Raw genomic sequence first — 15,381 nt, 5'->3', positions numbered from 1 at the left:
CTCTATCTCACGCAGCCGATTCGGCGGGCTTGTGTGGAGGAATAAATGGGCCGTTGGTTCCAGCTCCGAATGCAGGCCGGAGGCCGAAGGGGAAGAGTCACTCTCTTTCTGTCTCTGAGACGCCTGGGTCTGCCTGGGCCCTCCGATAACCGTCCCCAAGAAGCAGGCATGCGGCCAATGTCGCAATCTGTCGCGGGCAGGGGTCCTGGAGACGAGAGCGGACAATAGCGGTGACTCTGTGCATCTCGCTCAGCCATCCCAGCAGTGGGCAGCAGTGAGCAGCAGTGAGCAGCAGCCCCGGCGCATTGGAATTGGCCCTATTGGCCCCTACCGTACCCCAGGTCCCCGCTTATCCCACCCAGCTGTCGCCGAAATCGCTGTCAAGTGCCCTGCTAGCCCGCGTCTCCAGAAAAATTGTAAGTTGCGAAAGCGCTCGCAGCTCAACCCTCTCGACCTTGCTGCACCTCCCAATAAGAAATCCCCGTTTGCCAGTTTGCATCTGGGAATCTTGATCTTCTCTTTCACCTTTCCAATTCCCCAATCTTCTCTGGAAGCAAGAATCGAGACTTTCCCCCCTCATTTCTTCTCTACCCTTCACAATGGCCTCCAGAAGCTTCACCAAGGCCCTGCGCTCGCCGCTGGCCCGCCAATTGGCCTCGCCCGCCATTCAGCGCCGCACTTTCGTGGCCGCTGCTGGTGCCGTCAGAGCCTCGGCCGTCAAGGCTCGTCCTGCGCTGGCTGGCGCTGCCCAGCAGTCTCGTGGCGTCAAGACCATCGACTTCGCCGGCACCAAGGAGGAGGTCTATGGTATGTTCAATGCTTAATGATGCTCGACGCCCGACATTCACCCCGCAAAGCTGGGTCCGCAATTTTTCCTCACTTTGGATGAGCTAACAAAAACGTCACAGAGCGTGCGGACTGGCCCAAGGAGAAGCTCTTGGTAAGTCGTTCCCTGCTTCCCCCAACGCCTTCTCAGTGGCTTTCCTGGGCTATTAGAGCCATTTGGCACCGTCAATGGCTAACCATCGCTGCAGGAGTACTTCAAGGACGACACCCTTGCCCTCATCGGTTACGGCTCCCAGGGTCACGGCCAGGGCCTCAACCTCCGCGACAACGGTCTGAACGTCATCGTCGGTGTCCGAAAGAACGGACAGTCGTGGAAGGATGCTGTACAAGACGGCTGGGTGCCCGGCAAGAACCTGTTCGAGGTCGACGAGGCCATCACCAAGGGTTCCATCATCATGAACCTCCTCAGTGACGCCGCCCAGAGCGAGACCTGGCCCGCCATCAAGCCCCAGCTCACCAAGGGCAAGACTCTGTACTTCTCCCACGGTTTCTCCCCCGTCTTCAAGGACGTCACCAACGTCGATGTCCCCAAGGACGTCGATGTCATCCTCGTCGCCCCCAAGGGTTCCGGCCGCACCGTCCGATCCCTCTTCCGTGAGGGCCGTGGCATCAACTCCTCCTTCGCCGTCTTCCAGGACGTCACTGGCAAGGCTGAGGAGAAGGCCATTGCCATGGGTGTCGCTGTCGGCTCCGGCTACCTCTACAAGACCACCTTTGAGAAGGAGGTTTACTCCGACCTTTACGGTGAGCGTGGCTGCCTGATGGGTGGTATCCACGGTATGTTCCTCGCCCAGTACGAGGTCCTCCGTGAGCGTGGCCACAGCCCCAGCGAGGCCTTCAACGAGACCGTCGAGGAGGCTACCCAGAGCTTGTACCCCCTCATCGGTGCCAACGGCATGGACTGGATGTACGAGGCCTGCTCCACCACCGCCCGCCGCGGTGCCATTGACTGGACTCCCCGTTTCAAGTCGGCCCTGAAGCCCGTCTTCAACCAGCTGTACGACGCTGTCCACGACGGCACCGAGACCAAGCGATCTCTCGAGTACAACAGCCAGAAGGACTACCGCCAGAAGTTCGAGGCCGAGATGGAGGAGATCCGCGGCATGGAGATCTGGAGGGCCGGCAAGGCTGTCCGGTAAGTCATTACAACCCACCCCTCCTTTACAATCTACTCTCGAGCTACACAATACTGACCGATATACTACAGTTCTCTGCGACCCGAGAACCAGAAATAAATGGGACTTGACATTCACACTAGGAGATAGGGCGGTGCACAAAAAATGGGCTTGAGATATATTCCCCGGAAGGAAAGCTTTTGTACTTATAATCAGGATTCCCAAAAGAAGCTTTTAGAGGATCTACGGGTTATGGATCCAAAAAGATACTGCCGGCATTACGGCTGGCGTGGGAGTGTGCTTTTACAATACAGCGATCTTTTTTCTTCTTCCTCGAATGACAATTTTGCGACTCGGTGAATGGGTTGTACGATTCATGCAGGTATCCGTTATCGGCTGATAAGCAATTTATCCCACCCGTTTCTGTGATGACATAAGTCGAATTACTAACGGCTGTCAACGATCGATATATTTCCTGGCCTGGCTTGATCACGGCGCAGCATCCAGCCGACAAAGTTATAAAGGGCTATGACTTCCATGACTGTGGATCTTTCGCTTTCGTGTTATCACCTAGATCAGGGTAGAGCCGGCTTAACATCTCGACCCAGGTCGCCCTATTCGTCAAGAACCTGCCAGTACAGTGCCTCGGTAATCTAGATGGCTTGCTCTCCGGCCGCCAGCCCCTCACCTACATACACTTTCTAAGTAACTGTCAAATTATAACGTCATTTCGTTACAACAGGAAGTGGCCAAGTAAGTACATGATGGCAGACCCCACGACCTCGCCGCCCCTCACCCGGGCTTCGGTCCAGGCTGCGCGCGAGCTCATCGCCCCATACGTGCACCACACGCCCACGCTCACGAACCGGACGTTGACGCAAATCGCGTCGACGCCGCGGACGTCCGAGGAGCTAAAGCGGTATCGTGGCGATGCCGGTGAATGGGAACACATCGAGAACCCGGCGAGCCCGAAGCTGCGGCTCTGGTTCAAGTGCGAGAATTTGCAGCGGGTGGGAGCGTTCAAGGCGAGGGGGGCGTTTCATGCGTTGGGGAGGTTGTTGGAGGAGCCGGGGTTCGAGAGGGGGAGGGGGTGGTTACGCATTCCAGTGGTGAGTGATTTTGTTACATTGGGAGTGAACGACGGTTGTTAAAACCCTTTCCAGGCAACCATGCCCAGGCCTTGTCGCTTGCGGCTCGCACTCACGATGTCCCGGCCTACATCGTCATGCCCGAGATATCAACGCCATCCAAGATCGCTGCGACGAAAGGGTACGGTTCCAAGGTCATCTTCAGCGGGTCCACCTCGGTCGAACGCGAGGCCGTCACTGCCAAAATCATCGAGGAGACAGGCGCGCGGCTCGTGCCGCCCTACGATCACCCAGACATCGTCTTGGGGCAGGGGACGTTGGGGCTGGAGCTGCAGGAGGACGCGGCTCGGATGATGGCCCAGGAGGAGCCGGACCAGGAGGGCGGGCGATGCAGTTTTGCTGCCCCCGTGACGAAAGGCGGCGGTGCTGTGGGAGGAAAGGAAAACAAGAGCCAAAAGAAGCAGAAGGCTGGCCTCGACGCCATCCTCGCCCCCTGTGGCGGCGGCGGCATGCTCTCGGGCGTCGCCCTCTCGTGCGAGGGCACGGGCATCCGCGTCTTCGGCTGCGAGCCGTCGTTCCAGGGCGCCGACGACGCCAAGCGGGGGTACGAGTCCGGCGTCCGGGTCGAGGCCGTGTCGTCCCTGACCGTGGCCGACGGCCTGCGCACGCCCCTGGGCAGGGTGCCCTGGCACGTCATCTACGAGCGGAAACTGGTGGGTGGGTTCTACAGCGTCGGCGAGCGCGAGATATGCGACGCGCTGAGGCTCGTGCTCGAGCGGTTCAAGATGGTCGTCGAGCCCAGCGCGGCGGTGCCCTTGCCGTGGCGCTTTACAATGAGGACTTTAGGGGGGATGGTGGAGAGGGAGGCGGGGCCCGAGGGGTGGGATGTTGGGATCGTGTTCAGTGGGGGGGAATGTCAGTCTGGAGGCTTTGGGGAAGTTGTTTGCCAATGCGGAGGAGGATAAGTAGAGTGAGAGGGCAGAGAGACCCAGGAGCCAGTTGTCGATAAACTTTATACACGGCAGGTTGGCTATGAATTATGTTAGCTTGCCTGCTACTTGGTCCGAGGGAGCACACCAGTCCTCAGCCTGCCATTACGAGCCTCGTCCTGACTTGGAAATTTGTCGTGAGCTGGGCTACGTGTAGTTAAGTAGCAGATGGCGGTGTCTATCAGGTACCTCTCGGAATCATCTGCTATTAGACGTCATTGCGACGGCCACAGGGTGACTGCCCTGGAACGGAAGAGGGATTTATTCGTAGTCCATGCCCCTTTTTGGGAGTCAGCAAGCAGGTTCTACAATGTATCATGTCAGGCTGGGCGTGACAAAGATGCTCGATATTTCATAAGAAAGAGACCCGATATTAAAGGACAGACGCAGATTGACCCCTGGCGGTTGGTTCCAAGTTCCGGTAGAACGCATATATAGAAACAGGCCGCCTCTCCTTTTTATCTCCAATTTCCATCTACTCTCATCTCACACAGGGATGCAGTCAAGCCTAAGACCAAGCTGGGTAACGGCGATGTGCTTTGGACAAATATGATCTAAGCTGCTCGTGGAGTCTAAACCTAGTATGTAAGCTTTCTAGCAGCAATTGTGAGTCTGAATCATGGGCCAAAGAGGAGCGGAATAGGTGGGAGGGTCTGTCTTATTTCAGCTGAGTGGAATCTAAGGCTGCGAAAAGGATCGACGGCTAAGGCGGAAAATGGTCATTTCACTGGTAATGCGGAAAGTGGGATTGGCCAGGGCAGGCCAGTGCCTCTCGTGACGGCGACAGAAAGACCGGGGAGTGACGGGTGACTTGGGGGGCAGAGGTGGCATGACTGCCCACTTGGAGGGGTTATTTCAGAACAATGGGCTCGTGTAAGTGTAGAAATGGACGAATGCATTGGGCAACGGGACAGACAAAGAGAGGGAAAAAAACCAAATCAATCGAAAATGGCTTGTGATTTTTGGTTGCCCAGGCCAAGCGTAACTCTGACAGCAATTTCCCGGTTTTTCATGCCCGGATCCTTCAGGTACCAACTGCCTGAAGAATGTGGCCGCCAAGTCGCAGGTCGAGGTGACAAGGCTGCTGCACACTTTCCGCCAGCTAGTGACTTCGACTTTTCCCTGGCCCTGCCCGCCCTGGATTCTTGGACTCTTTCTCCTTCAACAACACCATTTTGGTGAATTTAACACAACAACCACGACCAGCCAACCGCACTCTCGGAGCGCAGCACCTGAAGCCGCAGCAAATGCAGGATACGCAACAGCCAGAAAACCCTCTCTTTTCCTCGTTTCTTTCCCGGAGCCAGATGCGCCTTTCACAACAAAAGCGAATTCACGGTTTCCTCTTCGAACCTCGCGCCGACGCTGAACGCCGACGGGGCACTCACCTACCTTGAATCGGGGTAGGCTGAAGTGCTTCTCGCTTCTCGCTTCTCGCTTCTCGCTTTTTGCTTCTTGCCTCTATAGACAGGATAGAAATTATAGACTGCATTTCTACCGCATTACCTCCTCCACCCACTGCGCCCCGCCGAAATGTCCAACATGTACCCTTCGGCCGCGCCTGCGCTTACCACCGTCCGCGGCTTCGGCCACACCCCATTGCAGTCCGGCGACGAAGACTCTGACACCTGCAAGACCCCGCCGCTGACCTCGCGCCGCACCCGCCCGCCTCACATCGGCCTCGATGACGTCGTCAGCGCAAACTGCTCGCCTGTCCTGCGCGGCCAGCATTCCCCCGCCGTCAGCGGCATTGCCAAGTTGCGCCTGCAGATGGACCCGTTGAGCCTCAACTGCGACACGCCCTCCAGCACCATGACGCGCCTGAGCAGGACCAACAGTCACCAGAGCACCCTCTACCGCAGCGACGACGACATCTCCGACAACGGTTCGACGAGCTACGAGGTCCAGCTTGAACACGACTTCGTGAGCGAGAGCGTGCGCGAGAAGCCCAAGTTTGGCGTCATCGAAGGCGGACTGGTTCCGCGTAAAATGCAAGTCGGCGACTTTGAACCCCTGCGATGCCTGGGCAAGGGCACCTATGGCACCGTGCTGCTGGTGAAGCAGCGCGCCACGGGCCGTCTGTATGCCCAGAAGCAGTTCAAGAAGGCGTCTGTCATAGTACACAAGAAATTGGTCGAACAGACAAAGACGGAGCGGCAGATCCTCGAGTCGGTCAACAGGCACCCCTTCGTCGTGAAGCTATTCTACGCCTTCCAGGATCACGAGAAGCTCTATCTCATTCTCGAGTACGGACAGGGAGGCGAGCTCTTCACTCACCTCAACACGGAGAAGATGTTCCCCGAGCCTGTCGCTGCCTTCTACATGGCCGAGATGGCCCTGGCGCTGTCGCACTTGCACGACACGCTCGGGGTGGTCTACCGTGACCTGAAGCCCGAGAATTGTCTTTTGGACTCCCAAGGCCATCTTCTGCTGACCGACTTCGGCCTGTCCAAGGTCGCGCTCGACGAGGACTCTGGGTGCAAGTCCATCCTGGGGACGGTGGAATACATGGCCCCGGAAATTGTGCAGGGACAGAAGTACGGCAAGGCGGTGGACTGGTGGTCGTTCGGAGCGCTGGGCTTCGATCTGATGACGGGCAACCCGCCCTTCCGCGGCGGGAACCATGCCAAGATCCAGCAAAACATCGTCAAGCAGAAGCTGGTCCTACCTTACTTCCTCAGTCCCGATGCCAAGGATCTGCTCACCCGCCTGCTGAGGAAGGACCCGGCCAAACGATTTGGCAGCAACATGCCCAAGGACCTTCTTGCCATGAAGAAGCACAGGTTCTTCCGCACCATCGACTGGAAGAAGTTGGCGGCCCGAGAGGTCGAGCCCCCGATCCAGCCCATGATCACGGATCCCGAGCTCGCGGAGAACTTCGCGCCCGAGTTCACCGAGTTGTCGCTCAGCCCCGTAATTACGGCCAAGGATCCCTGGGCCACGATTGCGGCCAAGGACGACGGGCTCAAGGATGACCTCTTTGGCGGGTTCAGCTTTGTCGCACCCAACAGTTTGCTGGAGGGTAATGGGTTTGGAATGATGGCGGAGGTATAACAAACCAGTATCCTTCCTACATTGGCCTCTTGGTTTCTAGCGGCATGGATTCGGGTACGAGTTTGCCAAGATGGGGGAGACTGGCGGGACACTAGACAAGACAAGCAGAAGAACAGAAGAACCGATGTGACGGGATAGCTGGGCGATGCTGCTGGGCGCATACTTGCACAGCCTGGCGCATATCGGGGTGTGACGCAAGAGGTGCGCGTTGCTAGAGAGAGGTGCTACCGGAGTTTCTTGTTTCATGGGAGGCCTCGGCTCATGGCTGTGTGGCAGGAAAAGTTATGTATCCTTATTCTTCAGTTTCCTTTCCAGGGTATTTCGCGATAGACTCATAGATGCGCACGTTTTCCACTTGACACCGCTTGCTAGAGTGCCGAAGAGTCGGGGGCGGAGTCGGTAGGGCAACGCATAGCACTCACTAGTCGGCGCCAAACAAACAATAGCCGACATGGCACCAGTGCGCCACCAGGGCGCCACAGATTATGGTTACCCGCTAGCTCGGTCATCAGCTGTTTCCAGGCTAGCAGGCTTGGAGGGCGAGGTCTCTCCGTTTAGGTTAATTGGCAAGTGTCCAAATCAAGGCCTAAGCCAAGCCTAAGAAGCCTAGAAGAAGGCCCAGAAGCCTGGCGCCTTTTTCATTGTGGCTAGATTGAGAACGCGAGATGCGCCCAACCATTACCCAAAACAGACAATGAGAATTACCCGGAGAAGACTTCATCCTATGTACATTGCTGGTTGCTTCTGAAACGCGCTGCCGGCATTCGTCGATTCTTCCAATCGGGTCCCTTCGCTTGCCCGATTCGGCAACACCACCAAGATCTTGACGTGTTGCATTACGGCAACCGAGGAGCATTACCAATAGGTGACTAACCAAGACGGCCACAGGCTGTGGTTGTGTGCGTTGCATCTCGTCTCTACGGATATGCATCTCAAACAAACAGGAGAAGACAAAGTCTCGGCCATCGAGATATTGCCAGAGATAACGACGGCGCTCGGGAAAGGTCTCGACTCCTTTCGTCTGTGCGGATAAACTCTCGGACGTCCTCCGTACACCGTCGCTCACACTACATGCACTGCAAACCTCAACAACTTGATAGTCGGCGTTGTTAGCGCCAGCCAATGCTAGCCGCAGCAGCAAATCGGCCATTATTCATCGACAAGCGTCGGCGGGCGTCTTGTAAGTCGCAAAGTCACTAGAAGGACGATGAGTAACTGCCCATGCATGCATGCGTGCACTTAAAGAGTCCCGGTCATGCCGTCCCATCTTATCCAGCGTCCAAGCCCCCTCGTCCCGCTGTGGTACGGCAGTAAGATACTCGACCGTGCATGTTTCCTTCCGGTCATGTACTGCCGCCCACGGGAACCCGAATAGGCCATCGACTTTGGTCATCATCTTCCTTGGCTTCTTTTTTTTCGAATACGATTACCGAAGCCGCATCAGCTATGGTGGCTGAGCTGCAGAGTGTGGGCGACTCGAGTTGAGGCCGAAGTAGCGGTAGCTGTTGTGCCTCCATCACGACCAGTATGCAAGTGACAGACGAGCCTAACCTTGCGGGCCAAGGAAGCATCTGGGCACTTACGACAGGAGTCTGGAGTGCAATCTTTGGTTCCTTGGTTCCATCAGCCCATGCTGCTCGCTGCCATGACGATCTATTCTTGGCGTCTAGTTCTAAGCGTCCCCACCCGTCACGTATGCCCGTCTGGGGAAGGTGGGAGGAGGGTAGGGGGATGTAACCTCGCATTAGCCTGGAGATATCCGCGTACCGTCCCAGCAGCACGCAGTTCCAATCAAACACGGCAAACTCTATTGCTCTAACGCCCCCTGTTGTTGCTGACCCTGTCCCGGCCCCGACTGCAGCACGGCTACACGGTCAACGTCAGGGAACGAGCCGAGACAGCTTAGCAGGGACCAAGCCACCGCATACACAGGACTAAATTACGTGGCCGGCCCATAACGCGCTTCGCGGGCTTCACGGACGTTGCGGGCTTACATACCCGAGGGTGCTCATAGGCTGTTGCCGAGTAGGGATAATGAGGTTTGACAAGGTTTGGGGGAAACTAGGTGTCCATCGTTGGTCGGTTAGCCCAGCCCAAACTGCCAAATTGCCTTCCAGAATCACAATCCGGATGAGCGCATATTGACAAGGCTCCTTGGCACGTGTCCAGGTATCTCTCATTCCTATCTTGGCTGATATGCTACATGCTTGTCTCAGCTGCCGATCTATCGGGAGCCTACTGCCCTCTGCATCTCGAGTACGAGACAGAGAGGTACCTCCTCTCCAGATCCCAAGTCCGTCCGCCGTGGCTAAAACAAATGTCTTGGGATCTTGGCATCGCTAACGGGTGCCATTCCTGGAGCTTCCCTTATTAAATGCCCGGGCACATCCCCCATCAACACCTCGTAGCTCTTCTCTCCCGGTCTCATGTTTGTTATACTCTTGTTCGCTAGTCACTAAGAAGCAGTAGCTCCATCATGTTCTCCCTTCAACGATCTGCGGTTTTATGTAAGTCGTCGCCAATTTTGCAGATTCCTCCCTTTCTTCACCCCCTCTTCCATGATTCGAACAACACACGCACTGGCTGGACCATGAGGAGAGAAACGCTCTAGTTCTTGCCTATGGCGTACGGTCGTACGTTCCGATGACTGTTAGCTAACCCTGACCTCACACCACAGCCGCTCTCGCCTCGTATGCGACTCTCACCCATGCCGCCACGCAGCAGACGTGCCCGACGACCGACGTCTGCTTCGCCGTCGGCGTGCCCCAGCAGTCGGCCAGCTCCGGCTCGGGCAACATCTACTTCCAGATCCAAGGCCCCACGACATACTCGTGGATTGCCCTAGCCACGGGCACCCGCATGGCCGACTCCAACATGTTCGTCATGTACCAGGACGGCAACGGCAACGTGACCATCTCGCCCCGCGCGGGCACCAACCACCAGATGCCCGTGCTGGACACCAGCAGCACCGCGGCCAAGCTCACGCTGCTCGCGGGCTCGGGCGTCGTCGACGGCGGCAAGACGATGCGCGCCAACGTCGCGTGCTCCAACTGCAACTCGTGGTCCGGCGGCGGCTCCATGCAGCTGAGCTCCACCTCGAGCCCCTGGATCGCCGCCTGGAAGGCCGGCGACTCCCTCGCCACCACGGACAAGGACGCCTCCATCAGCCGTCACGACGACGTCGGATCCTGGTCTTACGATCTGACCAAGGCCACCATCGCGAGCGACGCGAACCCCTTCGTCGACGCCGGCGGGCGTAGCAGTAGCGGGCCTAATGGCGGTGGGGCCTCCGGCGGTGGTAACGGCGGTGGGCCCGACAGCACTGGGCCTGGCGTCATCCCCTCGAGCGGTGCCGGGGGCTTCCAAAGCGCCCGCGAGGAGATCACGCGGCTGCAGCGCGCCCACGGCATCATCATGGCCCTCGTCTTTGTGGTCTTTTACCCCGTAGGCTCCATTGTGATGCCGCTACTGGGCAAATGGATGGTCCACGCCGCGTTCCAGTTCTTCAACTTCGTGTTGATGTGGGTCGGCTTTGGACTCGGATACGTCCTGTCCCAGAAGACGTTCATGGTAGGTCTACTCATACTTGCTTGATCATCACAATTATTTGTCCTTGTATAATATGAAACAGCACTGACAAAGAACGTGGCGTCAATACAGGGCTTCAGAGAAACGCATACCCTCTTCGGCGCCGTCATCGTCTGCCTCATGATCCTCCAGCCCATCGGTGGCTCCCTGCACCACATGTACTACGTCAAGCACCAACGCCGTGGCATCGTGTCGCACGTGCACATCTGGTACGGCCGCATCCTCATGCTCTTGGGCGTCATCAATGGCGGCCTGGGCATCGAGCTCGTCCGCAATGGCGGCGGCGGCGGTACCGGCCTGATTGTGGCCTACTCGGTCATCGCTGGCGTCATCGGCCTGCTGTACATTGCCGTCAAGGGTTTTTCCAGCTTCCGGAAGCGCCGGGGCGGTGATGCCAGGGGCCCCGGGGCTGTGGCAGACAGGCCCGCCAGAAAGGAGATGAGCAATGCCTCTTAGGAAAGAGATGTATACACAACAGAATAAACACCTGGGTGACTGTAGTCTAGCATTTGGGGGTGTTGTATACTTGTACATCAGAATGTGCGGGCGGATACCTGGTGTATAGATGATGATGATGTCGTACTTATCTTTACTAGATCGCGATGGCTAATGTTATTGTATAAAGACTTAGATTGGCATGCTTTTTTTGCTTCTGCCGGCCCGACGAACAGATGGGGGTATGGCATGTTCGAGTTCAAGTGAGTGCATACCTTAATGATCGATCCTCTTGCAACATTGATTGCTCGCCTGATGCTGGGACATGGAAATCGTGCCTGTCGCTCGATCTATCGGCACATCCGAATTCTTCAGATGTAGGGGGACGCACCCTGGTGACGAGAGAAGGAGGGCCGGTCGATGGCCAAAAGTGCAGAGGTCACTGGCACAGCCATCTTTGCGCATTGATAAGTAGGATGCACCACAGCCTCCCTTCTCCATACAGATGAGAGAGAGAAGTACCGATCGAGACTGTTTCGTATAATTGGTTGTTTCGCAGAGGCTGCTGGTTTCGAAACATCAGCTCAAACGAAACAAACAAAAGGGGCAAGCACCAAAACGTCCAGATACTTGTTCTTTATATCCCACGATACTTTTTGAATATGAAACGCTACTGTCTGATCTGGTAAATCTCATCGTGATGGACAAATCGTATTTGAATGATCTGAAGGAGCCGGTGCTTGGGCTTCACTTGGGTGGGTATATAAGATGGTCTGTTAATGGCTGATACTCACCAGACATATTTAGCTACTTGATCTTCGCACATATCTCATCAATAATACTTATTAACTTGTTACTACAGGATTCTTATCGACTTTTTGTTACAATAAATCTTTGATCCCTACCCCAAAGCAGTAAGCACCAGGTTTGCACGGCAAGATGCACTTCTCGTCGCTCTTCTCCCTTTTCGCCGCAGCCGTGGCCGTGGCCATGGCCCAGAGCCAGAACCAGACCGCTACTGGACTGCAGGTCTTCCCCGAGGGCGTCGAGTCCTGTGATAACGGAGGGTGTGTCTCCTCTTCCCCTTTCCAGTGTAACACGGTCACTTGCTGACATGTTTGCTTCTTACAGGAGCGATGTTGCGTGCCGCTGTGATGACGGTAGGCCCCTTTCCCCTATGTGGTGTCGAACTCTTGACGCCCACCCCCTCCTCTTCGGTGGCTTCGCTTGCTGATGGTGGTATGCCAGGAAACTGCTACATGCGCGGCGCCGATGAGAACTGCAACCTTCCTGTCGGCAGTCTCGTCAAGTGCGACGACTTCTATGACTTCTCAGGTTAGATCTGGGGCGGTGTGCAAGATGATGACGACTTTCGAGCTCGGCGGTAGTCCTCTGGACTGGATAAATTCATGGTGGAAAAGGCAACGCTTGTTTCAAAGGGGTTCGGGCCAGGTAGAACCGGGGGATGGACACCATTGCTACGGGCATTGTATAAAAGGACTGGGCTTCCCAACGTGAAGGTGGTATATGTAAAGACAGTTATTATATGTTTCAACGACAGACACCCCCAGCTTTTGGGTGGCCCACCCAGATCGCCGCTAATCATCTAGCGGCGATCACTCACCGACTTACATGCATACCGATGAGATGTCGGAATAGAGTGTTGAAGATAGTCGTGCCTTTATCGAATTCTTGTTCCAACGTTGATCTGTGCTGCCTCTCTTGAGGGGGCCTCCAGCCTCATCCACGGTGGGCTCAGATTACCGCCATGTATGCAAATGAAAAGGCAACATGAATGGCACATAGCAATTTACTGCAACACAGGACGCCATTGGGGTCTGAACCTTGCCATCTGCCTCGAGCCCTGTGGTATTGGATAGCTACTATCCTGTGTCTCTCCGGCAGGGAGCTGCGTGTTACCACCCGCATGGTTGTGAAGCGGTTGTGAAGCGCAATGAAGAGGTGCGATGCGTAAAACTTGCAAGCCCCGTGCCCCCGACATATACCACGATAGCTCCGGCCAAGCAGACACTAGGTTCAAAGAGAGAGGGAAAACGGCGTAGACGATGGCGGACTAAGTAAGGAAAAGGGCCTGTGTAAGTTGCGACTAGTAAAGCGGTACATGGCAGAGCGGGAAGTGATGATGCGTCCCCGAAGCGGTAATGAGCAGGCAGGACCCCCTACGGTGATTGGCCAGTCAGGCTTTCGTGCCTTTTCGAAAGTCGGTCAATGACGAAGAGGTATAGAAGGGGGCTTCCCCAGATGCCAATGCGCGGTCCAGCCCCACCTGAGAGGTGTGGTTGCGTGACGACATGGATCGAACAAGGCGAAGAGAAAATGGACGTTAGAATTCTTGGGTTAGCCAACCTCCGTCATCGACTTGGTCGGGATGGATGAGTGAGGAGAGTCCGTGACCGCATGCACGTGACCCGGGGTCTTGGCAGGTGGAGGTCCAAGCTTCTTCCTTCTTCTCCAGGTTGTGAGAGCGAGCAGCTTTTTGGGGGGGACATGGGCAAAGTAGGAAAGCAAGAGGCGCCGTCCGCCCAATTTTCCCCGAATCGCCGAGCAGCCAGCCGCAAAAACCTCAACCTGCTTCACCTCCAACCTCACCTCGCCATCCCATCACCCACCATCCCACCATCACTCACGACGACATCGTCGACCGCCAGTCAATTGAGCATCTATTGTTTCCCTCCATCCATCAAAATGCTCTTCCAACTCAGACCCTCGGTATGTCAATGCCAATCCCCGCTCCTCGATGCACACTTTTTCCGACACCAGCCCACACTTGCTAACCAATCCGGTTTTCCGCCGCTTTGCAGACTGCCAGGTCGGCCGCCAGTGCCATCACTCGTGTCGCTCGGGTCAACGCCGCCAGAACCTTTATCGCTCCCACTGTCTCGCGACGAGGTACGTTTTGCACTTTCGCTTTGGGGTATCGACGACATCATAGGGCTCGGAAGTCAATTGCTTCCCAGCTCGACAAGCCAACAAACAGCATTGACTAACATATCGTTCTTTTCTTCCGTATAGCCGATTTCGTCCAGGAGCTTTACCTCAAGGAGCTTAAGGCCTACAAGCCTACCCCCGTCAAGGACTCAGATGCCGTTGGTCAGGTCGCCACATTCTCCGCCCCCAAGACCCCCAAGTCCCCCGAGGAGGCCGACCTCGCCAGCAACCTGAAGGACTACGAGAACATGGCCGTCGAGGTCGAGGGCCAGGAGGCCGTCGCCCCCGGCTCCGCCGCGCCCGTCGCCGAGGACTGGCTTGTCGAGGAGGAGGAGGAGGAGACCGCCCACCACTAAATTCGGGAAACACCATAACACTCTCGCACGCATTGTCGATTAAAGTTGAACACTTATACACTGCTAGGGAATCGCAATACTGGTGATTTGCATGCGCATAGAAAGCGAGCGGTTCCTTAGACGGTACGAAACGGGGAAAGACAGGAAATGATCGAACAAATACGATCATATGTGTTTCGATGGCAACGGCAATAAAAACAAATAACCGTACGACGGGGCGAGTTGAGCAGAACAGGCAGGAAGAGGATGACTACGTCTTTTGGGGGACACTAAGGAAAAGAAGTGTAATCCTTGTACATTTACTCCAGGATCGCTGACGCTGAATCCGACATGAAGCCAATTTTTGGTGCTATCTTATACCCAACGCCTTTGTAGTTTTCGCCCAGCAGCGTGTGACCATCTTGAGATAAGAGCACCAGTGCTGGCATGCTGCCCTTTAGTGACGTGCCCAAATTCCCACACCATGAGTGACTCTACTTCTGGACACCGTGTCTGCCAATACGCGCCCATCCATCAAAAGGGGCTTTTAACTCCAAGAATCGGGAATGCCCCTGTGATACATGCCATTGAAGGCCAAAAGCGAGGTGAGAGAGATGAGAACAAAAAGATCTTATTATCTACATACATACACGATTGGGTTGCCTCCGAGTCGGAGAAGAAGGACATGGCACTCATTGCCAGTTTCAGAGTTAACATGTCATCTACACTGACTCTTCTTGAAAGCTGCTATGCCTGTGATTTAATACACGGGGAAAGCCAAGAAAGGGGAAAGGAGAAGGTTCCCGTGAGAATCCCGACCTACTGCACAAACACACCAATGCCCACACCCTCATTTCCACCCTTTATTTGCAGGCCTTTTCTCATGATGGACGTAGTTGGCGAATGTCTTCCCTCTGATTCGGGGACATTACTCCTTCCCCGTTTCTACCAACTTAAATACACAAATGGCGAAGAAGAGAAG

General features: G+C 55.8%; 6 protein-coding genes across 6 annotated transcripts; all 6 read left to right on the top strand.

The window, feature by feature from the left end:
• Window positions 1–599: 599 nt before the first annotated feature.
• Window positions 600–2,138, top strand: PG998_005390 (uncharacterized protein; the record flags this gene model as incomplete). The annotated part of the gene is made up of 4 exons (XM_066872208.1): window positions 600–807; window positions 909–940; window positions 1,035–1,981; window positions 2,054–2,138. 4 exons carry the CDS (start codon window positions 600–602, stop codon window positions 2,079–2,081), a joined length of 1,215 nt encoding a protein of 404 aa, XP_066732305.1. The 3' UTR covers window positions 2,082–2,138.
• Window positions 2,139–2,725: 587 nt separating this feature from the next.
• On the top strand, window positions 2,726–4,014 carry PG998_005389 (uncharacterized protein; the record flags this gene model as incomplete). The annotated part of the gene is made up of 2 exons (XM_066872207.1): window positions 2,726–3,070; window positions 3,139–4,014. The coding sequence occupies 2 exons, from the start codon at window positions 2,726–2,728 to the stop codon at window positions 4,012–4,014; spliced, it is 1,221 nt and encodes a 406-aa protein (XP_066732304.1).
• Window positions 4,015–5,571: 1,557 nt separating this feature from the next.
• On the top strand, window positions 5,572–7,092 carry PG998_005388 (Serine threonine-protein kinase psk1; the record flags this gene model as incomplete). Its single annotated transcript, XM_066872206.1, has 1 exon — window positions 5,572–7,092. One exon carries the CDS (start codon window positions 5,572–5,574, stop codon window positions 7,090–7,092), a length of 1,521 nt encoding a protein of 506 aa, XP_066732303.1.
• A 2,476-nt stretch (window positions 7,093–9,568) lies between these two features.
• PG998_005387 (Cellobiose dehydrogenase) lies at window positions 9,569–11,136 on the top strand (the record flags this gene model as incomplete). The annotated part of the gene is made up of 3 exons (XM_066872205.1): window positions 9,569–9,599; window positions 9,770–10,662; window positions 10,735–11,136. 3 exons carry the CDS (start codon window positions 9,569–9,571, stop codon window positions 11,134–11,136), a joined length of 1,326 nt encoding a protein of 441 aa, XP_066732302.1.
• Window positions 11,137–12,054: 918 nt separating this feature from the next.
• PG998_005386 (uncharacterized protein) lies at window positions 12,055–12,455 on the top strand (the record flags this gene model as incomplete). The annotated part of the gene is made up of 2 exons (XM_066872204.1): window positions 12,055–12,208; window positions 12,280–12,455. 2 exons carry the CDS (start codon window positions 12,055–12,057, stop codon window positions 12,453–12,455), a joined length of 330 nt encoding a protein of 109 aa, XP_066732301.1.
• A 1,366-nt stretch (window positions 12,456–13,821) lies between these two features.
• PG998_005385 (uncharacterized protein) lies at window positions 13,822–14,430 on the top strand (the record flags this gene model as incomplete). The annotated part of the gene is made up of 3 exons (XM_066872203.1): window positions 13,822–13,845; window positions 13,938–14,025; window positions 14,149–14,430. The coding sequence occupies 3 exons, from the start codon at window positions 13,822–13,824 to the stop codon at window positions 14,418–14,420; spliced, it is 384 nt and encodes a 127-aa protein (XP_066732300.1). The 3' UTR covers window positions 14,421–14,430.
• Window positions 14,431–15,381: the final 951 nt, after the last annotated feature.

This window comes from Apiospora kogelbergensis, assembly GCF_038363985.1.
Source record: "Apiospora kogelbergensis strain CBS 113332 chromosome Unknown utg000003l_segment0_segment0, whole genome shotgun sequence".
Lineage (NCBI taxonomy): Eukaryota > Fungi > Ascomycota > Sordariomycetes > Amphisphaeriales > Apiosporaceae > Apiospora > Apiospora kogelbergensis.
This window is presented reverse-complemented; position numbering and strand designations above follow the sequence as displayed.